The sequence below is a fragment of the Ornithodoros turicata genome, unplaced genomic scaffold (assembly GCF_037126465.1).
Source record: "Ornithodoros turicata isolate Travis unplaced genomic scaffold, ASM3712646v1 Chromosome29, whole genome shotgun sequence".
NCBI lineage: Eukaryota > Metazoa > Arthropoda > Arachnida > Ixodida > Argasidae > Ornithodoros > Ornithodoros turicata.
In genome coordinates this window covers 187,213-211,482 of record NW_026999353.1, presented here as the reverse complement: position 1 = coordinate 211,482, position 24,270 = coordinate 187,213, and the positions used below count along the sequence as shown (strand labels likewise).

The 24,270-nt window shown below is 45.9% G+C and overlaps 1 protein-coding gene across 1 annotated transcript in view; it reads left to right on the top strand.

Annotated features, from left to right (window-relative positions):
* Window positions 1–2,487: 2,487 nt before the first annotated feature.
* The window catches only part of LOC135373691 (uncharacterized), a 78,292-nt gene continuing 56,509 nt past the window's right edge, over window positions 2,488–24,270 (top strand). The window contains exons 1-9 of the mRNA XM_064606774.1: window positions 2,488–2,613; window positions 3,354–3,492; window positions 6,557–6,690; window positions 7,015–7,159; window positions 7,448–7,581; window positions 11,365–11,524; window positions 16,298–16,428; window positions 17,820–17,949; window positions 21,209–21,342. Coding sequence (XP_064462844.1) covers window positions 2,571–2,613; window positions 3,354–3,492; window positions 6,557–6,690; window positions 7,015–7,159; window positions 7,448–7,581; window positions 11,365–11,524; window positions 16,298–16,428; window positions 17,820–17,949; window positions 21,209–21,342 — 1,150 coding nt within the window. The 5' untranslated portion in view covers window positions 2,488–2,570. The remainder of the gene's footprint in view (window positions 2,614–3,353; window positions 3,493–6,556; window positions 6,691–7,014; window positions 7,160–7,447; window positions 7,582–11,364; window positions 11,525–16,297; window positions 16,429–17,819; window positions 17,950–21,208; window positions 21,343–24,270) is intronic.

The window sequence follows — 24,270 nt, the reverse complement described above, 5'->3', positions numbered from 1 at the left end:
TAACCTTGTGACACCATCCGCTCAAACGCTGCCTGCCTGCGTACTGCTGATGAGGCCCAAGAAGGCCGAAATAGCTGTCCAGTACTGGTATGGCGACGTTTGAGTTACAAACATATGCTATACGTGCGGCCAAAGAGCTCAGGATATTTTTCTCTAGTATACTTAACTGGTGCTGCACTGGGCTTTCAGTGGTGAGTTAGCTCACCCTGACGGGAGGAATCACGTGTTACGTAACCTTCTGGCACCATCCGCTCAAACGCTGCCTGCCTGCATAGCGTGGGACTGCTTGTGTCCTTCAGCAAGACGGGCGTACCCCTCGTTCTTCGTCTTTGGGGCGATGCATTGTTTTCCTTTAATTGTATGCTACATGGATAAATGAGATCTGCAAAAATCAGAAGGCAAACAGAAGAGAGAAGTAATGTCAGTGGTGGACATTAATTCGGATAATGCTTTATTATTACACGGTCTTCCCGTTGGTGTTATCACAGAAATATTGGCGATGTTGCCGCAAAATGGGCTTGGCAATATGGGCAGCCCATATTGGTCCAATATTGGACCAATATTGGCTTGCTGGTTGGGTAAGCTTGCGAACAATATCCCGTGTTTTGTTTACATGTCAAACGCTTTTAACAGTACACAACGGTACGCCTCGCAAGGCATATATGCTTCAATAAGCATAGTGTTTCAGAAAAGCAGCCACCCTTACCATACTACATTGTACTGTGAACCCACGTAACAGAACAACACAGAGTAGCCGACCTCCTGAAAATGAAGCGATATAGTGCGCGGACAATGGGTTTGAAGAAGCATATCGTCTGAGAAGTACTCCGTGTCGACTGTGCTGTTGACATCAGGAACACCGTATGGAAGCGTTTCATATCTCTCAATTATTCAAATTTCAATGAGACACTTACTGCGGATTGTACACCGATGGATATGATGTAGCATCTCAGAACAGGCGGTATCAAAGAACAATACGCTGAAAGCCGGACAAAATGCTTGAACAGGGTTATTATTTGAAAAACACAAAGAAAAAGAACAGGAGGCTCAACTGTCAACTGTGCTGTCGACTCATGTGGCACATGTACTCCTAACCGCAGGTCTAGTGATAAGCAACAGCCGAAAAGAATATGCGAAGCTGGAGGAGGGGGAAGGGGGCACGATCAAAAACCCGATGAGAACGGAGGGGAGGTTAAGAAAGAATGGGGATAATGCCCCAGCCAAGCAGCCATCCGCTGCTTTTTGGCATATCCCCTCAAACTATGTATGTGTTCCACATTCGCAATAAAGAAAGAAAGAAAGAAGATCGGTCTGCGCATGCGCAATTCCCCGGACATTTTTGCCGCGCTGGCCATTCGTTAGCGCTGTGAGTGGCTCGTGTAGATCGCGTATCACGATTTTGGAACTCCTCCTTGGAGTATGGGCTTCTGCCCGGAGTGAGCCACGTGGTCAGTAATCGGATTACAGATTACGGGACTGTTACATGTATAATCGCAAAGGACAAACGGTGTACAACTTTTCCATTAAAGGAACCTCCTTGGACAACCTGCACCAAATAGTCATACAGCGGCAAAATGAAGTGGTAGATTGCCGTCCAAAAGGACTCAATATGAACTCTATTTCTTGTCTATACCCGGTATGCACCTTTTTGTAGAAAGTCTACAGAACGGCAACAAAATTAAGAAAGAGCAGTGTCGAGATCCGGATAAAATGAAGCAATAAAGAAAACTTCAATCAGAAAAGCGACGTGGAGTCAACCCGATACGCACGTGTCTGTCATTAATCAATGTTAATTAATCAATTAATGTCAAGTGTCTCAAATTAAAATTTGTGTGGGACGGATTCTGCTACGCATGTTCTCCAGTGTTTTCAACTAGAAGGTCACCGTCATAGGAATAGCCCACAACGAGTTCACTGCGCTGGCCCTTGCTCCATCGCCACTGTAGGTAATGGGCGATGAGGTCACACGTAATTAGGAGTGGAGCCAGATGTGTTTCTCTGGTCCCCTTCGGAAAACCTCTTAGCAAAATCGTATCTCATCTGTCAGGCCTGTCGTATGCGCATACTACTTTGAGCGTGTGTTTGCCCTGTTGCAGTTCTGAAAAACTGCGAACTCGGCGGCCGCAGAGCACAGCTGGGATGCGGAGACATGGTTTTGAGGCAAATGTACACCGCAAGTAAAACGAGGGAGTCATATTTAGAGCGAAGTATGAAAGGACATGCGTATTTCACATAACCGGGTATCGCATAGCCATTTGCGAGGTCAGGATACTGTTGGAAGGGAACTTTCCCTCTGCAAACTTCCATGGCAAATATGATGATTATGGTGCATTATAAGTAACCCGCTATGAACCACACTATGGCTTATGATAGTGTTGGCACACTGTAGTCTCAGTTGCTCTGTTGGTTATCAGCTATATAAAGCCCAATCATCATTATCATTACTGTTATGATTGTCGGCACGTATGACTGTACGTATAGGCACGTGCGGGTATGGAACATTGCATGTGCTGATTGAACAATACACTACACATACTGGGTCGGTGCTGGACGAAGCAAGTTATTCTAAAATGAAGCTAGTTATCCTCGCTCTTGTATCACTCTGTTTCTCAGGTGAGTCCAGTAAAAACCTTTCAATAACCGGGAGTTTTTGACTGTACATGTTTTGCATCTTCGCCTACTTCGGGCGATTATGAAGCGTTCCTCTTAAATGGATAAGAGTCTGAGTGCGTGTCCTTGTGAGATGAGAGTAACGCGCTTGCCGCCTGATGATGCAGCCTACATTCAATGACCAATTGGCACCTTCGTGCAGAAACCCCGCGTTGTGTCAATTCTTAACAAGTACCGCGTGCACCAGTACAGAGTGTATGTTGTACTATGTACCACGTACCAAGTGGATCCTGGTGCTATCGATCCGTGCAGATCCTTGGTATATATCCAGCCGAGGCTTCCGCCGCAACGTTAATGTAGCCCCTTCAGTTTCCAGCTTTAAATAAATAACCCTTCCTTACTTCCTACACCTTCGTTGTCAGCTTCTATATTTATACAAATAATTATATATAGGGTTGTAATGTTCCACACGGGAACACGGGAACCTTAACTTTATTGTTTTCCTCGCCTCCTCTTCTCTTCGTCTTCTGCCCACTACAAGGGTGTCCCAGCTAAATGTGACCATATTTTTTTAAAAATGTATCTATTACTTTCTCTAGATGAAATCAATTGCAATATAGCATATGCTGAAGGGCACTCCCTAGGAGGGCATTAGCAGAATCCTAAAACTAATTCTTGTACGGAAATGCCAAGCACTGCTTTCTATTTCTGTATCCCGATGTATCCCGATATAATATTTCCAGATTTCACTGCAGCAGAGTGCGCAAAAGATATGCTGGAGTCGTTATCTGCAGCCAAGGCTGAGTGCGATGCAAGATATAGACAGGAACACGGTCTCGGCACTAGAAAACCCTCAGATTTGTTTCACATCACAAGATGCTGGCAAGTATTGTTCCATATTTAGACAGGGGCTCCGAAGCAGCATTGTGATACACAGAGCCACAGTTATGTGCAGAGCAGTACGGCTAATCGCTTGGCCCGCGTAGCAGCGCGCAAAACGACTGTGAAATAGCACAGGATGTAACTTCTTGGGCGCGACAGGACAGCGAGGGACGATCGCAATAACCGGACGATTGCGTTTGTATTTCAGCCCCACAGGAGGTGGCGCAAGAGACGACAAGTTCACGGGGCTGAGCGGTAGACGTGCTGTCCATGTCACGTCGGGACATGTAGGCACCAGGGTTTCAGTCCTGGTGCCTGCTGTGCTGGCTGAGGTGTTTCCACGGTTTTCCTCAGACGCTGTCGGACATACGTCGGCACAGTTCCCTTAGAATTCCGTTTCCTTAGAAGTCTGCCCAGGACGCATATTTCCCAGTGCCTTATTTGTAATGTTGTCCATCTCTCTGAGGCCCATAACGGCGAGCTCTTTCAAAGTGCCTTTGAGAGAGCTAAAATAAATCACCAGGTCGTGCAAGATCGCTGTAGTGCGGCATAGCAGATGAACGCACCTCGTTGTGGGTACAGTCGAGGAATACGTTGTCATTGCACAGACAGTCTGAAGTGAGAAATACGTCGTAATGACAAGCATAGGAAGAAGTAGGAACTTAGCCGGGTAGTAGAAGACTTCAGTATTAAGCCTGGTGGTGTGCACTGCGATTTGCAAAACGGGTTCCCCGATGAAAATATTCATTAGCGGCTGGTGAAAGGAGTTGCCAATTTGTATAGCTCCTCCAACGGATACAGCAGAGAGAAGCACCAGTGTCGACCAAAGCAGGAACGGCACGTCCATCGAATTGGAGAGTATTAACATTGTGGGGAGAATATCTGAGGCATTGCAGTCTGTAACATCGCACATTTCAACGAGTACAACGCAACTAGAGCACGGATGAGTGTCCACTGAAAACCCTCAAACGTACGTCGAACTGCAAACTAAAAATCTCCAGAACTTGTAGTAAAAGCGCTCAGAATACGCGATGTTTTTCCTTGCTCTTGGAAATAGCGGTCTGCATTTTTAGGATTCTGTCAGCGAACGTGCTGCAAAAATCACACATGCCATAGTATGGGTATAAACAAGCATCTGTTGTGCTTCCCCACTGTCGTGCTACTTCTTCATTACACGCGACTTGTGCTAAAGAAGCTATTTGAAGCAGTGGGACAAAATACAGCTATAGGGTGGGGGCAAAAGTTTACTGAACAAGGCACTGGCAAGGCAAAGTGGGCAGTGGAGACCATGCAACTGAAACAACAATATTTCTGTAGCGTCGAAAGTATTAGATTCCACCCCGATTTAACCAAAGGAGTCGGGAAGCAAAACATTCCACGACAATGGGACAACAGAGCAAGACTCTGGATAAGCTGGTTCTCTGGGGCCCGTCTATATCGAATGCAGTAGCGTTCAAAATATGATTGGTTATGCAGCATATAGCATCCTTATAATAGGTTCGAAACCTGGACACAGACTGCTTTTTCATCGTCAAAGTACGGAAGCATTATTTATAAGCGAAAAATATGCATGTGCATGCAAGTCCACAGTCTAGTCACGATATTGCGATCGGAACGCAGGCTTCTCAGGGATGTTCTGCATGATGACGACGCATGTTTTCCATGAGCCTAGTTCTGCTGGATTACCTGGATCAATGAGTAAAACTGGCACTGTGCCTATTCTTCGTTCTTAGGACGAGGCATTATTTTTCTAACGCGATGCAACGTGGATCAGTTAGAAGATCAGCACGAAACAAATAAAAGAAAGACGAATTAAGTAATGTCACTTTTACTGCTGGATATTATATCAAAATAAAAATATTATTATTACGCCGGCTCATATTTATATTATCACGGCAGAATTGGAACAATACTGCAGAATGGGTTTGCCAATATGGGCAGCCCATAGTGGCCCAATGGCGAGAGCCTGCGGCTGCACTTTTTACGCGGGACCAATATTGGCAACCCATATGGGAACTATATGGCGAACTACGCAGCCCGCGTTGGCCCGATATTCGGCTAATATTGGTGTGCTTCCTGGGTTGTCATTCTCAACACACAATTTCGCACTGTTTTTCTTTTGCACAGACCACCTAACCGTCTGTTACTAGCATTGGCAACCGCTGCTTGGTTTTACATTTACTTATCATCTAGTTTGAGAAGATACATTTTCGCAGTTCTTCGTCTCCAAAATACGGTGTGCAGCGAATGTGCGAAAGGAAGCTGAAAACCTTTTAGGAAGCATGACTACTTTGGGAATCTGCAACTGTTGGTGCAAACTTATAAGCAATGACTTGTAAATTTATTGCATTATGTAAGCATGGATCATCACAATCAGTTCCTCTTTCGTATTTGCTGGTTCTTATCGACACAGCGTTGGGATGTGACACGCTTTAGGCTCGATACCAACAGTGACTCTCGGCGTGACATCAACGTTCCAGGGCACCAGCCGCAGTGCAAAGCTAGCAAGTACAGTTAACAAACAGAGAGATGAACAGAAGGACCGTGGCTGCACGTGAGGACATACGATTACACGTCAAGCGTCCAGAAAACCAGTTGTGGACGGCAGTTTCGAGCTTGTTGGAGTACAGGGTGTTAGCAACACCCCCGGAGCCCGCAGTGACCGGATTGAATTTAACCGATCAAGCACCTCTCGCGCGACGCATAATCAGGTGCTGAAGCAATCCTTTTCTAGAATCATTCGTGTTTTATGTGCGTTCTTTTGGACATCTGCCGCTAAAAGCAGCACAGCGCGACGCTCACCCAGACTTCTTGGCATGCTTTCAACAGTGATAATTACCAACGTTAATTCATGTCGGCAGAATTAATTTCCTTTAGTAAATCATGTTTAATTTCGATCGTACCGATGTGCACTGTATGACTTATTCACTGGGGATTTACGAATATCATTCGAAGTATTGACTTCGTAGTACTTCTTACTCACAACATATACTGCTTCGTGGCGCTACAGCCCAACAGTAAATAACAGTAAACAATACAATTCGTTTGTATACATCTCTTCCAGTATGCTGATTTACGGCAAGGCTTGCATTCCCTTACGGCTCTCAGAAAAAGGATGCGATCAGTGGAATATTGCGCCTTTAAAAAAGATGTGGGGCAAGCTAATAGAGGCTGCATGTGAACCATCAGACTGGAACTGTGAGTACAACGGTGCTACAAGACTGCTAGACGCATAATCTGTCCTTCATAGCGTATCCGTGACGTCGGTGATTAAGATATCCACATTTTAGAATCAGTGTAGTACATGACCGATGTCAGTCCACTTCATGAAAAAAAAAAGATCGACTGGTTCAACCGAACTTCAGACAATGAATAAACCTTAGACTCTGAGATTCGATTAAGAAAATCGATACGGCTTTGATGAATGATGACAATATTAGCAATTACACCTTTCCACTGTAGATCTATGCGGAGGTCTGCTTTGTATCCTGTGTGTTCGCATGTCATATTGTTTGTTTTCAGGCCTTCTTGAAGCAAAGTGCGACGCCCCAGCAATATCCGACGCGAACACTGATTGCTACAAAACATATAACCAGGAACACGGCGTCGATACTCGAAAGCCTAGTGACCCACTTGAACCAAGTGGGGATGTGGAACTACTCTGCTGGTAAGGGCTGTTCAGGCCATGGTCTTACAGCGGTGCCATCAAAAGGAAACAAAAAGTAATACCAATCGCTAGAAGTGAAGGCCACGCTAATGGAAGGTCACAATGAGCGAACAGAAGAGCACTCTAATGTAAATGTAGCATCCCTAGACGAAAACCCCGAAAATATTGTTTGTTGCTCCATCTGTCGTAGGTCACCTTAAGTACACCCGATCGAAGGCTATGTCAGGCTACGTTGCCCATCAGAAGGTCTCTGTCATTTAAGGGTTGTGTAAATGCTATCTTTTCCAGTATGTTAAAATACAACAAGTATTGCGTTCCGAAACTCCTAGAAGAAAAAGGGTGCCACCCCGACGCTGTTCTACATTCTGGTACGGCGATAGAGACGAGAATGAAAACAACTTGTTCGTCGTCCAAACCGAAGTGTGAGTATTACAGAAGGGATGATTCCGAAAACTTTGTCATTTTACCGGCCGCCGGTGGCTCAATTGCGAGCAGTGGTTTATCCGGAATACCAAGCACGGAGGGGTGTTGAAAAAAATGGGAGGGGATTAGTATTATAGTTACGTCATTAGAGCTTAACATATCATTACTCACATGTGTCTAAAGCAGAAGTTGCTAGGACAATCCTGTTGGGGGTACAGAGGTGAAAAAGGGGGTGTCACTGACATTTGGGGGGGGGGAGTGTTTGGGCGCACTGATGTCTCGTTCTTGAACGAACCCTTCCAATTGAACGATTTATTCGAGCGAACTGAACGAACAAGTTCACCGACGAGCAACACATTAGTTCAACAGTTCAGTTCACTCGGCCTCGGAGCCCGGAACTGCCCAGAACCCCACAGCACCCCAGAAAACAATCATCCCAGGGTTACTCTAAGGTCGTCGGATGGGGACAGGGATGGTATCCCTGGGGTGTGAAAATCTGATCCTCAGAGCATCATCATTCTGCAATTTTGACATATGAAATGACGTCCCCGAGGCTGTCCCTCACTCATCCTCTCTCCCTCACTTCCCTGCTTCAATTTGTTTTACTTTGCTATTCCTGGCGCGCACACCCGTCAAGTGCTTACAGAAGAATTGCAATGACACTAGGACACTTAGAGCCACTAGATAACCTTCGTTTTACAGTATCGACACTGAGTTCCAAGAGCTAGCACGCGCCACCTTGTTTCCACGCCACGGTAGCCACGCGCACGCGCACTTCAGTGCACGATGCCATCTATCGTACGCAGGTTAAATGTTCCTTTCTCTTTCAAGCAGCTCATGAAGGCTGAAGGCCCCGAGCTCTCCTTGACACCCTCAGGACGCTCTGGTTGACAACACATGGATTATCGCACAATAATCATACACGCTTCTCTATCGCACAGTGAGGATTATGTTAGTCGTCTTATATCTTCAACTGGGGATGGTACAGGTGTGGTGCGGAAACAAAATGGCGCTGCTGCTCTCCCTTGGACCTTAGTGTCGATTCTCAGAAGCCAAGCTTATTTAGTGACTCTAAGGACACTCGAGGCAATGAAATATTCATTCTTCAGGCGACCAGGCGACATCAGTATCGCTGCAACATGGGTTTTAAAGAAATAAAAATCGGGTACGGCGTCGCACGCGAGATCGCACGTTCGAGAGACTTCCCATGCGTTTCGAACAGTCGCAAACGCTGCACACGCTTGGCGTCCCTCGCGTGTGTGCGTCGTTTCGCTAGGGGGAAAAAGTCCCATGCGTATTGGCCTGTGGACTTTGAAGCAGAGAGATGTAGTTTGTCATGTTTTCTAAGCCTGTCGTTCGTGGGTAAAAAACAAGTTCGATTCGCTGCCTGTCTATGTTGTTTGTGTTACCCACTTCGGTATTTGCACTTTTAGGTTGCGGTGTCCCGCCAGCGGACATTTAATAATTGGGTGTTTACGTCGCGAGACAACTGAGCCGCCAGCGGACAATACTGGGTGTCTTTTTTTAGGCGATACAGATTTTTCATCCAAAAACTATAAGGGCTATAGACATCCTGTTTTCACTTCTATCATCTCTGGGCCGGCGGACGTTCTTGGCCATATGTTGCTCAACAGTCAAATCACTAATTACCTGAAATCGTTACTTAAATTTTTAATTATAAAAGCTACGAAGTTGTCCCAATGAGAACACCTGTTCCTTTCGGCGACCTGATATCGTAGCCGTTTTCAGAACAAAAATTCGTTCGGTAGATCGTCCGCAAAACATTCGTGAAGGAACACCATTTTCTTCTCTATTTTCTTTATTGCGCATCTTCCGAGACGCGTCTTTCCTTCACTCCCAATGTGAGATGGTGAAGGAGCCTCATGCGTCGAAGATGCCGCCACAGTGCCGCCTCATGTGTCGAAGAAGAGCTTTAATTTGCGGAAACAAAAAACAAAAAAACACATGTATCGGGCGACGCTATCGGAACTGCCCTTATCTTGGGCTGCATTTTCTGTTAATCTTTTTCCAGGACGCAAGAGGCGGCAGTGTGCTGTTTCCCCCTCTCGCATTGGGGGTAAAGGAAAGACGGGTCCCCGAAGGTGCGCAATGAACAAAATAAAGTAAAATATGGTGTTCCTTCACAATTTTTTTGCGGACGATCTACCGAACGGATTTTTGTTCTGAGAACGGCTACGATATCAGGTCACCGAAAGGAACATATGTTCTCATTGGGATAACTTCGAATCTCTTATAATTAGAAAGTTAATGAACGATTTTTAGGTAATTAGTCATTTGACGGTCGAGGACCATTTGGCCGAGAACGTCCGCTGGCCCAAAGATGATAGAAGTGAAAACAGCACGTCTATAGCCCTTATAGTTTTTCATGAAAAATCTGTATCGCCTAAAAAAAGACACCCTGTATATACAGGTCGCGTAGTACCACTATGCTCTACGTCTGAAGTAGCAAGATTGAGGACTAATGTACCTGGTTGAGATTAAAAGGACGAAAACGGGACAATATGGGAGGTGGAGGTGCGGGACGGACGTTGAACGCAGCGTTTTCTTCTGACAAGAAACATTCCCCTATTGGTCTGAGATTGGCAAAAGCTACTACTAAACGTTTTTGAGGGATTCTCAAATAAATTTCGAATATCCGATGAAGAGAGTTAAAGGGACGGTCTCGTACAGCCGGGGCGATTCCGAAACTTAGCCAAAACTAGCTTCACGAGTACTGTACACATACAATCGTCAAAGTTTCATTCGGATTTACCAAGTCGTTTTCGAGGAATTTGTCGAAACGTGCCGTAAGAGCAGACGACGAAAGCTGCGCTTCTCTCATGCATACGTCACGTATGACGTCGCCTGCGGGTGCGTCGTCGTTGTCATGGTAATTGTAACTTGCAGAAGCACCCTTTGCTCTCGAAATGGGGACAGTCAGGCATATACCTCCGCGAGTGGAGAATGTAGTCCGAGCATTGACTGTGGAGTCTCCGATAATGTGGCGCATAATCCGATACGTGGAAGCTAGGTCACGTGTTTTCTTTCCGCGAGTATTTAATGCGGTTTTTAAATAAACACGCACTCCTTCTCCATGTACGTCGTCAGCGACACTTCATTTCGAAGCATGATCAGTGTACAACGGGGAGTGTAATGAAAGCGCGCGTAATATATTTTTGGTCGGAGCTGTAATGCGACTGCGCGCGCCGATGGCCAGCGACTACAAATTTGTGATTGTGGATGGGGTTGTTCTGCGACTTTTAATTTGTCTCTGAGGGTTAACATAGTTGTTCTGAACCACCATCCTTGCCACTACTTAGAATGCGTGTTTTTCACCTGAGAACTGAAAGAAAATGTACGAGAGTTGCCGCGGTGCCCAGTAACTTCTGAAAATCGTCTGCTCACGCCGATGCACTAGCGCGCGCAAAAGCAGACGATTTCTGTATCCTATCACGGACTTACCCGCAGGGCGACGTGGCCGTTCTTATTGTTGCCAACACAGTTCGCGGCATGCTCTGCAATCTTTATAAATTTAATTCGGTTATTTAATAACTGTGGCGTGTTTTGTCGGTTAAATTAGCAGTATTCCATTTTCAACAAAGGGCAATCGAACGGTACACTTTATGAAAGGGGCAGGGAGTACGAGACCGTCCCTTTAAAGGAAGACGAAGAGGGCCACTGACATTTGGGACAGAGTACAATCCTATGGAGTACAATCTCTTCTAAATCCTTGACGCATGTTTGTTGGGGCGCTCTGCTTATACCACATCTTTCGTTTTCAGGCGTCCCTCCACCACAGTGCAATGATAAAACCTTATCAGACGCCAGGCTCATTTGCGAGCAAAGATATAAAGAAGCACACGAACCAACAGGTCCGAAACGTCGTGTAGACCTACAACCTAGAGATCAGAGCCGGGAAGAGATGCACAAAGAACATTGCTGGTAAGCGCTTTTCCGCGTGCAAGCGGCCGTTCAAGTCGCGCTGCGACATCATAGTAATGAATGTGGATGAAAACTGTTCTCATCCAGTTCTACCCCTGGCTACAGGAAATATTCCTCAGGTATTTCCCGTGCATTGCACTATACTACGTGTTTGAATGGACGAGTAACTGAGAAACACCGGAGACAATGGGAAGCTTGACTGTGACTGAGCTTTCGGTCCTTGCACTTCCGGAGGCAGAATAATGAGAGGTACCACACCCGAGACAGGGACGAGACACAAACACACTGACAAAAAAAAAGTTATCATACACAGTAAAGATCAATACATGACAAAACCCTATAGATTCATAAACTTCCGAAGCGGGGAAGACGAAGAACAGAGGGATTGCTTACGCAATTACAGGTATGGTCGTCACTGTAGTTTCCCCGAGGATTGCCTGCCAAGTGGTATTTTCTTTGTACAAAACACTAGTTTTAGAGAGAAGGGGTTTACAATTGTTACATTCACGGAGATGCAGAATAAGTTCAGTAGGCTTCTTCCAGTGTAAAACTGCTGTTTACGGACACGATCATTCATTCAGTCCATTCTGGACTTCATAACCCGAAAAACGCTTAAACATGGTACAATAGACATCGAACTGGTTGCAACAGACGCAGTTTGCGCTGATTTGCAGCAGTACCTCCGTAGGTAACTCGTCTGCTAGATGACAATACAGTTGCAGCACGGACATGAAAAACTGAAGAAAATCCAACTTAACTCAACTTAAAAGCATCGCAGAACACAATCCTGATGTCCAAATGTAGAAGGATAGAAAATCCAATCTACCTCTAAGAGAGTATAAGGGGAATGCCTCATGACGGGGCCTGCGATATTTCCAAGAGAGAATCATCTTGTGGGCACCGTCCGCGTATTTCGAAACCCTGACCGATACAGAAGTGCGGCGGCAGCGGCGGCAGAAAACCCCGAAAACCTGATGCGTTTGCTGTACAGACGCCGACGGCGGCTATTTGTAAATTTGTACGCATCGCCCACAGGGCAGGGCGGAGGGTGGTGATATGTGCTGGAGAACAAGGTTAGGTTGGAACACGCACGTAATTTTGAAGTTCTTTACTACGTGTTTGGATTACAAGCAAGGGTGGGTCAAATTTGACTACCCCTTGGACTGTAGATGAGACGAAACGTTACGAAGTTATAGTTAAAACCAGACAGACATTCGGAGAATGTGTTACGCCATATAAAGCAAGAGGGCAACAGCTGTTAATTTGAACGTTCGGAAACTGTCACACAAGGAACAGTATGTTCTGTCGCACTGTTAATGTCAATGTAGTCCTTTCCCTGTCTGATTTAGTATGTTCCTCGAACCACATTCGAAGCACATCAAATGAGTCTCTTGCGTCAAAACACTTGTCATTTAGAAGACTCCACTAATAATTCATATGCTGTGAGTAAACAAGGTGCGTAGAATTGACCCACTGTACTGAACTGTCAATACGCTGTGTCACGCTATGTATTGCTGTAGAGTGTGTAATGCCAAGGCTTAGACGTACACTGGAGGCAGGAACACAAACATGCTATCTGTATTTCAGTGCAAAAGTGAAGACCATTGAAAACCAATCGAAACTGGCAAATTAATTCTGTATGTGTTAGGCTGGGTTGCATTAGTGCAGATTAGACCTCCGTAAACTTGAGAGTGCGGTGCCATGGACTGTGCAGGCAATGGCTCATTTCTTTAAACATTTAAATTTTACTTGGGACACTTTTGGAACGTCTGTTTTACGTATCGGAACTCTGAACCTTCAGTGAAAAATATTTAAAAACTGGTGATTTTTTCAAGTTATCAGTTGGTTTCAGTTTACACATTTTTTTGTACAGAGAAGAGCTATCTTACTCAGCTCACTTGATGTATCTATCGCATGTTCATTTGTCTGTCACACAAACAAAGGTAACAAACGATAAGATAGCATTCACACAGGCCAACTTTCTGCACCAACTGCACATTCATGACCGACTCAAATTGGAGGGAATCTGTCACCGAACGAAACCTTCAGAAATTGGTTGTGCATTGGCAAATCAGCGAGAGGAGCATTGTCACATGACTTGCCCACACTTCCAATGATGATGGCACACACCACAATTTTATTTGTGTCATAGTGCCATAATACTATTATTAGCATAATGTAAAACCCCAGACTAGGGAACACGAAGTCTGTCCTTTCGTGTTCCCTAGTCTCGGGGTTTTACATTATACATCATCTTCACCAGCTCGCTTGCTTCCTAGCCATTTTTTCACTATAATTAGGTTGCATTGGTTACAAATTGTGCAGGTGTCTGTGAAAAACAATAGTTATTAGGTCAAAGCCACAGAAGCATCGTTGTCGGCATTCCTTAAGACAATGTTGTTCTCTTGGTGAAATAAGATGATGCGAGATTGTTTGTCTGCGGAGCTGCCTAGTATACGCAGATGGCACCGCCTCTAAGTTGGCCTGTTGGTCTGTGTGAACACTGCTTAAGGAGCAGCCACAAGGCATGCTTTGGAATCCTTCTCTACCTGACTTGTAGACAGCAAGGGTGATGATGTCATTCCGCAGATGAGACAGCACGAGTGCTGTGCACCAGTTCAGTAGAGAAGGATAATGCAAAGCAAAGTGTATCTTTCATCTGACCCCTAATTTCTGCCCCCTATGTGTGAACCACGTGGATGAGGACAAAACTGACAGCAGCCAAAGAGCTTCAAAAGCTTCACACAAGAAATACATCAACAGAATCCAACTAATAACTCGAAAAAGTCACTGAGTGTCAATGCAGTTCGTTCTCAGAATATTTTTTGCTGAGGGTCCTGGCCCGCTTGCACCAAACGTCTGCTAGGATGCTAACCTTGAGGCATTTCCTTTAACACAGCTCTCGCAGTACATTTAGCTTATAGGAAAAATTATGTCAGTGTGATGACCGCTCCCGGTAGGAACGACAGCACACGAGATAGGGGTACCTTTGGGGTAGTTTGTGGAAGAAACGAGGCCAACACCAGTAAATAATGGGCACACAATTTAATCTAACACAAGAGATCTGTACACAGGCTGCCGGCTCACCACAATTGGACGTTGTCCTTGGGGCACAATCTGTGACGGCACAGTGTTGATGGACGCTGTCGAGCTGCTTCTTGAGAGGTTGCACAGTCTGAAGTCCGTTTCGGGCCTTGCGACACCAGTTGTTCCGGGTTCTCCGTCCGAGCAATGACTTCTTGCTTCAGGCGGTTCTGTGACGAGTCTTGGTCGTCCGCCCTCACTTCTCCTTCTCCCTGGTTATGGAGCTGCTCCCCCTTTATGGACTCTCCAGTCGCCATTCCCACTCGCATCCCTCGCTTAGGGAAAAGCCGGCAAAGTAATGAAACGGCTTCCTGGAATCGGCGGTTTCGTGTGAAGTCGTGATCGCCTTGCCTCTTCCCATCTGTCGCTTCAGTTTACGTGCCCAGCTAGCCACCGCAGGCCATGGCTGTTCCCTGCTTTGGGAAACGTCGGGAAAACAGGGAAATTGCTAAAAAGAGAGCTTTCTCCGCACTATATCTTCGTGCTAGACGTTGGTTCGTCAACAGTTGAGTTGGCTCTGGGTGGGGGCGTTCAAAGAATGTCGTGCTGTCCATTCTTTTAAACGGCCGCTGTCACTCCTGGGGTGCTCATACACACCCAAAGAAGATGCTAGTAGTAATATACGACTGGCCTGCTCGATGGGCACATCTGGGGAGCCCATTTAGTGATTCTAGGAACCTCGCTTCCTGGGAACATCACATTGTGATGACCGCTCCCGGTAGGAACGACAGCACATGAGATAGGGGTACCTTTGGGGTAGTTTGTGGAAGAAACGAGGCCAACACCAGTAAATAATGGGCACACAATTTAATCTAACACAAGAGATCTGTGCACAGGCTGCCGGCTCACCACAATTGGACGTTGTCCTTGGGGCACAATCTGTGACGGCACAGTGTTGATGGACGCTGTCGAGCTGCTTGTTGAGAGGTTGCATAGTCTGAAGTCCGTTTCGGGCCTCTCGACACCAGTTGTTCCGGGTTCCCCGTCCGAGCGATGACTTCTTGCTCCAGGCGGTTCTGTGACGAGTCTTGGTCGTCCGCCCTCACTTCTCCTTCTCCCTGGTTATGGACCTGCTCCCCTTTTATGGACTCTCTGATGTGCACTACCATGTTGGACTGTTGAGAGGACGTCGAGCACTGCATCCGTGGAAATGCGGTGGCGACGAAAGCCTGCCATTTCGTGAGGGAATTCACCTTGCTTTTCGAGCCACCAGTCGAGATGACGCAAAACAATTCTCTCCGTAATTTTAACCACACAGCTTGTCGGGCTCACTGGGCGAAAAAAGGACAGGGCATTTGGGGTTTTGCCTGATTTCAGGAACAACAAAGAACGCCTCCTTGCATGTAGTTGGTAGGGCTCCCTGTTACAAAGATGTGTTGTAAACATGAAAGAGCGCTCGGCGTGACCAGACGTCAAGGTTACCCTGTGCGTTGTAAGTGATGTTGTCTGGTCCCGCTGAAGTATGACGATTTACGTTTGATGTAGCCAGCGGCTTCAATGCAAAAAAAAAGAAAGAAAAAAGAGAACGAGAGAGAAAGAGAGAGAGAAACTGTTTTTCTCTCCTGCGAAGCGCGCACATTGCTGTCTACTCTATGAGATGCAATCAACCGCGACGTGACAATTTATTAGCCCTCAGTATGTTAAGAATAATCTCTGATTTATGTAATATTTACATGCTACCTTTTCCAGTGTAATGGAATACAGCAGGGATTGCGTTCTGGGATATCTAAAAGAACACGGATGCAGCGATCCAGATTTTCTTGAGATTTTTCTCGAGAATATACGGACCGAATGTGGAGCATCCAAGTGGAACTGTACAGGTGAGCGATATTATGGAAAACGACGTACTGTAACAACCAGACAGGACCTAGCGAAGAGACCACAGTATTTTTTTTTCTCTGCGCGACGTAAAACGTTTGAGACGGGGCACAACCAGAGCACACGCGACTCAAAGCAGCCTAAGTTTCATTTTTACGAAGCAACTAACATGATATAAACGTGACTGGTAAGCAAAAGAGTAGGAAAAGGGACGAAAAGTGCTAACCAACGTGAGACAGAAAGGAATCATGTCAAGCCAAAGTACAGAAGGCGGATTAGTCGAATGTGCTCTCTCCCACGTTGTTGCCCCATTGCGACCAGTGATTTCCGTCGTGACGGCATCCGCCAGTCAAGGAAAGGAAATATTACATCATGAGGTGTCCATCATGAGGACCAACCAGTTGATAAGATTCTGAGTCACACGCGACTGTGTTGGGTTCCGATATAAACTATAACCTTACCAATGGTCTGCTAAAATTGCCTATTAGCTCCAAAATTTGTTTCGTTTTACGAATTTGCCAACCATGAAAAACAACATACTAACTGCCATTCTGATGCCTCGAAGTAGATTTTATTGGCAACATTTTTTAACCCAATCTTGACAGCATGAGGTATGACACTTTATGATAACACTGGAAAAAATGTGGTCTCGTTCCCGATCGCGATTACAGCTACCCTTGGGGTCATGAGGAAATCTTAATTGAACAGAATTATTCGTTAGTTTAACGCAAGGATTTTGATCACTCAACATTCGCCCAGTGTCCGAAGGGTGACTGTTATCGCGCTGGGAACTGGGACCGAATTTTCTCCTGTGTTGCTATTAAGTTTGACTGGAGCTTTACATGAACCGCGCCAGACGCAACTACAGAAGGCCGTCATGCGCCTCGTTGAGAAACACAGGTGTCGCTCGCCATTTTATTCACTTCCTGTTAAGGTCACTTAGAGCCAAAGTGTCGGCATGCCCGCACTACGTATGCTTACGGTATATTCGCACGATTCCTGGCTTTTTATACGTCATACTTGGATCACAAAATTTGGCATGGAACCACGAACAGGCAACGCGAAAAGCCTAATGAAGATGTTTAAGGTATATAGGTAGGCATATCGCTTCCACCGCGAATATGATGATTTGCAGCTAATCCACTTACCGCTCATCCCGTGTTTGTTCGAAATGTAGTAGAGGGCGATGCAGTGAACTTGCTTCTTTTGCGAAGTATATAGGGGAAAACGAACCTTACTCAATCAAAAGCATTTCGTTCCCAGCGCTGTATCGAGTGTGCGCAACGACTCAATGGGCAAAAATACTATTTTTTACGCAAATGCAAAGCACTGCCTTTTATTTCGAAGCGTATACGAATGCATCTCGATATAATATTTCGCTCCATTGCACCAGAGTGCAAAAGAGAAGATATGGTTGAGAGATTTTCTGAGGCCGACGCTGAGTGCGATGCGAGGTACAGACAAGAACATGGTCTCACTACCGGAAAACCCACAGATTTGGTTCCCGATACGACCAGATGTTGGTAAGTGTTACCTCCTAGTGAAATAAGGGCTCCGAAGCACCATTATCATACCGAGGGCGCTTTCGAAGGCAAGCTGTTATGTGCAGAGCTCTATTGCTAATCGCTTGATTCGCGTAGCAGCGCACAAAGCGACTGTGAAATGGCACAGGGCAAAACTGCATGGGAACGGTGGGAGAGCGAGAGAGGGTTGCAATAACAGGATGCGGGTTGCGCACGGTTTCCTTTGCATTTTAGCCCCACAACCCAAGCAGCACAACATTGGAGAGTCAAATATTGGACCAATATTGGCAATGTTGGCTCAAAGTTGAATCAAGGGTGAATCAATGTTGGTCCAATATTTGGGCCAAGATGTTGTGCTGCTTGGAAAGAGGGCAGCTCGCGTGGCCGTGTGGTTAACGTGCTGTCTAGGTCACGCCGAGACCGGGTCTGAATACCGGTGCTGGTGGTGCTGCCTGAGGTCTCGTCTGCCATTGGTCATCACCCCTTGACGGTCGCGCCTTCTTCACGTAACAACAAATGACTGGCAAAGACAAAGTAATCGAGGTCGCACAGTTTGACGAGAATAAGGTCATTGGGGTGTTTGCTGGGTTCTCTTCGGACGCTGTGAGACGTATGTCGACATACATACTGCCCAGGACGCAAATTCCCCGGCACGGCAGCCAGCATGTGTATGTTCCTGTTTGCTGCTATATACGGTGTTGCTCGAATGAACGAACGCGACACCGCTGTGTTCCCACAATTCTTTCCCAAGCTGTACCCGCTGAAGGGTGAACACCACCCGTCTTGGTACCGATAAACAGTGTTGTACGTAGCGCCGTTACTAGTAGCGGCGGTACCGTATCTGTTACTTTTTTCGGTAGCGGAGTAGAGATCGCGCTACTTTTTTAAACTGGTAACTAAAGAAAAACCGTTACAAATTTGCGGTGGCGCGATCTTTGAGCGCTGCCGCTACTTTCCGAGGTGGGCTTCGCGACAACTCGTTTTCGACCTATCGATGAAAGATGAAAGTCGCTGAAAAGGTTAGTCTGCTGTAGGACTCGAACCCACATCTTCTGAATTACCGGTCCAGGGCTCTACCAATTGAGCGAAGCTAACACGCCTCCCCACCGACTTTCGGGGAGCGTCATCTGCAGGGACAAACCAGCCACACTTTCTCACTCATCCTCCTTTCACTCTTACATTTGTGCTCACTCATACACATTCATACGACGGGATCAACGCAAGCGGCAATCATCAAGCGATCATTTGTCTCATGTTCGACCTATCATTAAGCCTCCACTGTGCCTGCCTTCGAACAAGCTGCCCGATATCACAACTCATTCTGCGAAGACCGGGCAAATAGCCGAAAGGAGGGCACAGAGGCCGTTATCTTGCAAAGAGACTGTCATCCACGTGTTCCCTATTTGGGATTAACCTTCTTGAAGATTTGGTGTATTGTGGGAGTTTTCTTCAAACTGACGTCACTCCTACTGCATTCTGGAACCGTCCTCGCTGACATTCACATGACAGTCAGACAGTCATGACATTCCACATGACATTGCACCACGTACGCTTAGGTGCTTGACCGTTGCCATTTCTTGTACGCTGCAATGGAGGGACCATGGCCTGCTACCAACCATCCAACCAAAACAGTAGACGTGATGTTTAGATGTCTACTATGCGCCTTGGTGGGAAAGCTTTATCTGTGCGTCAAGGAAGTCAACGTCCAATTTGAAAATGCACAATATGATATGTTTACTAGCTTCTCGTTCCGGGCAATCTGAGTTCTTTTTGTGACAAAGCTGTTGAACCTTTTATCGGTAGACTTGCTTCGTGCTTTATTTGCTTTAGAGGTAGAGGAAAGTATATGCAGGATATCGAGTAGGCTTTAGTAAATCTGTAAAAAACTGTTTTCCAAATTTTAGCCTTCAGGCGACCTACGTGTAACACCCATTGGACGTCGATTTATTATTTTGAGATATTATTTTATTTTATTATGTATTATTTTAAGACGTTTGAAGTACGCCATCAACGATACTGTTTGTTTCTTTCCTCAAAAGTACACATGAAGTATCGCGTTACTTTTTACAGGTAACGGTAGCGCAACTTTTAGGTGCGTGTAACGATATCGGGATTTCGTTTTTCGAGTAACGGGCACAACACTGCCGATAAATGAAGAGGCGAAGTAAAGTGGCCGCAGTGGAAGAGGTTTCTTTTCTTTCGTTTTGTCCCGGTCATATTTCTGAGAATATAACGAGATATTACGAGATTTCTGGGATATAACAAGAATTTAAACACCCTCGTTATCCAGGCACGTCTCGCGTACGTGTTAGTGTGTGTGCTTCGAGCCACTTTAAAGCTGAACCAATTTCGCAAACTGGACAGTAGGGACTGTACGATTGAAGCAACAAATATACTGCAGTAACAAGAATATTAAGGGGATAAAGACGAAAACAAATTATTCGACGACAACGGTGCAACAGAGCAAGTTCCTGGATAAGCTGGTGCTCTGGCAGGTGACGATATCGGATTATTGAAAGAATGCACTATATTCATGCATTTTCATACAAACTATGCCGTAGCGTTCAAACATGCGCTTTTATGCAGCATAGTACCCTTCTAATCAGTTCTGAACCTGGTAAAAAAAATGTCCCATCGCCTATTTTCATCCCCCAAATGCGAAACGAAGACATGCATGTGCATGCAAGTCCACGTATTGCTATCTCAACGAAGGCTTCTGAGGGGTGTCTGGCATGATATTTTGCATGAGGGGTGTTTTGCGTGGGTAGTTCTGCCGGACTACCTGAATCTTTGAACAATACCTGCGTTGCGCCTGTTCTTCGTCTTTAGGAAGAGGCATAATTATTTTTGTAACGTGATGCAACGTAGATGAGATAGGTGAATTTGAATTGAATTGAACGGACCAAGCGGCTCTCGCGCGATACACATCAAAGCTCTAAAACAGAGCTCATCGCGAGGTCCCTTGCCAGGCCTCTTGTCATTCTTCCAACAGCGATAAATGTTAATGTTAAATCACGCCCGTATAACGAATTTGGTTGGTATATTTTGTATACTTTTGACCGTACCGATCTGCAGTGCGTGACTTATGCACTGGGGATTTACGTGTCTTTGCATTTACGTTCATTGGTGAAACACGTTGCAGTTGTGTTGTGTGCGTATCGTGTATATATTGCCCCCCCCCCCCCCCCCCCGTCTATGACTTGATCGCGCTACAACCACAAGTAAATAATTGAATTCGTGTTTCGACCATCTCTTCCAGTATGTTGCTTTACGGCAAGGACTGCGTTCCCCTTCGACTCGTAGAAAAAGGATGCGATGCTTGGATTCTCGCAAGATCCGAAGAAATGTGGAGCAAGCGAATATTGGCTGCATGTGACCCATCGACCTCGAAGTGTGAGTACCGCAGTAGCAAGACTGCTGGATGCGTAATTTGTCCTCCGTAGCGTCTTCGTGACATCCGTGATAAAGACGTCCACATTTTTGGGTTCTCTCTAATACAGGACTGGTGTCAGTTCACATCAACACATTACTTCGCGAACAAAAAAAAAAAAAAATCGAGTGCTTCAACCGAATTTCGAACAAGGAAGTTGTCTTATATATGCCGAAGGAAAGGGGTACGAGCGACGGCGGAGTTCAAAAGGTCCCAAGTACATTAGAGTTTAGAAATGCTCAACGTAGCCATAGCAGCACTGCACAGCTGTTTCGGGCTTATTGGGTGATCGTCAGCCATACGCAGGCATGTGAAGTTTGAGCGAGTGGCGCCGAAAGGTCAAGTGACACGCGATGTCCTCCCGCCGTGTCAGCGACTCACCACCGAAAGCCCAGTGCGAAGCCAGTACTTTACTGCGGTACTTTACCAGCACCTTACTGGCCTTGGGCTTCCCTTAACTCTTGGAAGCCCTATGAGGCCACTTAATACGACCAGCTGTCATTTTCCACTTGTACAGTAGATGTCGGAGCTTCCGCCGTAACGTAGACTTAATATAAATTTTCCATAGCGCTTATATATAGGGTGTTTGCTCTAACGTGTCCAGAAATTATATTTAGAGCGAGCGATAAAAGAAGCAAATGGTGCCTTTCTGCTACGTGAGTAAGAAACAGGTACTGCTTCTCTAGTAGTTTCTTAGTCAAGCAGCCGAAAAGTAGCACTCGTTTCTTGAATAGAATTCCTGGACACGTTAGAGAAGACACAATGTGTAGAAATATATACAGTGTGGTCCACCAAGCATGACAGAAATTAACAGTAAAAACGTCGGCCCTGGAGGGACATGCGGTCAAGGGATTTTTTTCTGCCAATGACTTTTGCCGTAAATTGGTAACATTTTTACTTCATTTCAACTGACTGAAACTTAATTTCTTGAATTGATCTCCGAAATTTCCCGAGGCAACCTAATGTTTTATTTGCGTAAATTGGTTCCCCGTGGTTACGTTTACTCAGTATAGCAGTTAATACCACTCGTAATGCTATGGCAATTACCGAAATAAATTTGCCGAAATTCCGTGGAAATGAGTCTTACACTCTAAACCAGGTAACGCATATGTAACGGTTAAGTACCACTTGGCCAAGAGGTACATTTTTTTTTAAATGTACCTTTTAAATTTAAGAGGTACATGCGCCATACAATGCGGTACATGCAACGGATAGCGCGCAGCGATCTAGGCCTACCCGTCGGGGTGGTTCCCCCTTCTACGCTATGTTAACAGCCCCAGAAAGCTACGCTGTACGATAAATATCACAAAGAAATACCTTTGAACAATCTGTTGGTCCATCTGTTGGTTCGATCGATATTCAAAAATTACATCAATTTCCGGGGTGATGCTTGTCCATCCCGAGCGTGCATTGTCATGACTCATGATGCACAAACGCCGAACACACGGGGCACAACGTATATGGATGAACGCTGACCACTGCATCTCTCCTTCACTATTATCTGTGGTCACGCTTCTTTATCTTTTTCACACCTTTGGATTGCTGTTCTTTCCGCAGAAGCTAACACCAACCACAGAAGATGATTGACTCACCCATTTACGACATCGCCTGGACATAACCTAGGAGAAAATACAACGTAAAAAAACCCAACAACCGAAATACCTTACCTGGAAAACATGCCTACTTGCCTGTGTAATCCAGGTGTAAAGTGCAATATAGGCTTCTCTAATTCACGCATCAACGTTCGCGTATGAAGCGCAAAGTTCGTTGTCTCCGTCAATCACTCGTTGTGTCCAGCCTGCGGGTGATCAGGACCATTGAGAATCAGAGCGAAGATGTACGAAAATGCGTCGTGCGGACGAATACCGACTATGCGACCTCATAGATATAATACGGACCTTAAATGACTCTAATCTTGAAAGCGTCGAACGAGTTTCTTCAAAGACCGAGCAGACTCGTCCTCGCTCCCCGACGTTTCAAAACAAACTGATTTGCCAGCGGTTGCAAGAAACGCGTTCTTCCCTAACGTGCGATCCCTCACGGTCACGGGTTCTAGTTATTGCACTTCTTTGATAGAATGATAGTGCTGACCCATTATAGCACTGCTGCGTAAGGGAATTTATTGACTGGTATTCGGAATCACGCGAAATATTTTTGCTGCGCATGGAGATCGTGAGACGGCGTTTGTACTCATGCGCCAGAAACACGCGGTACACATGAGGTATAGAGGATGGCATTACTTGCTGCGCACATCCAGAATGTCCGGAAGGCGCTACGTATACAATGAGCACTCCGTTTTTGCGAGCTGTATTTTGGAAGGTGTAAGGGCCGTGGATAGCACGAGCCCTACCAGGGGTACCTTCGCGTACCACGACCAGGTTTCCTACGCGTAGCACAGGGATCTTGGTCGAATGGCGCTTATCGTAGGACATCTTCATTGATTGTCTGTAGCTCATTTCTTCACGAGGAGTAGTGCGTTTCTCATGCAGCTGTACGCCATCGCGGATATCAAGTTCTTGTCTGCATGGAGCACTGTTGCCCACCGGAAGCCGCAAAATGGGGTGAGCATCCAAGCGCTGCTGTTTCCGATCTATTGTGGTGGTAAACGGCTGCTTCAAGAGAACATTTTCAGCCTTCCGGGAACTCGGGGTACAACATGATGTACTGTTTGTTATCCCGGATTGCTCGTTCAGCAAGACCATTTCCCGCAGGGTGGTATGGCGATGCATATCTGAGTGTGATGCCACGTTGGTTCGCCCAGTCTTGTAGGAGCTTGCTCTTGAATGCCGTTAAGCCTTGAAAGCGTTATCGGATATTGTAGTCTTGGTGTTTTGAAACATGCGTCGGCTCAAAAGGGCTAGTATGGTGTGCTAATTTTCTTTTCCCACTCG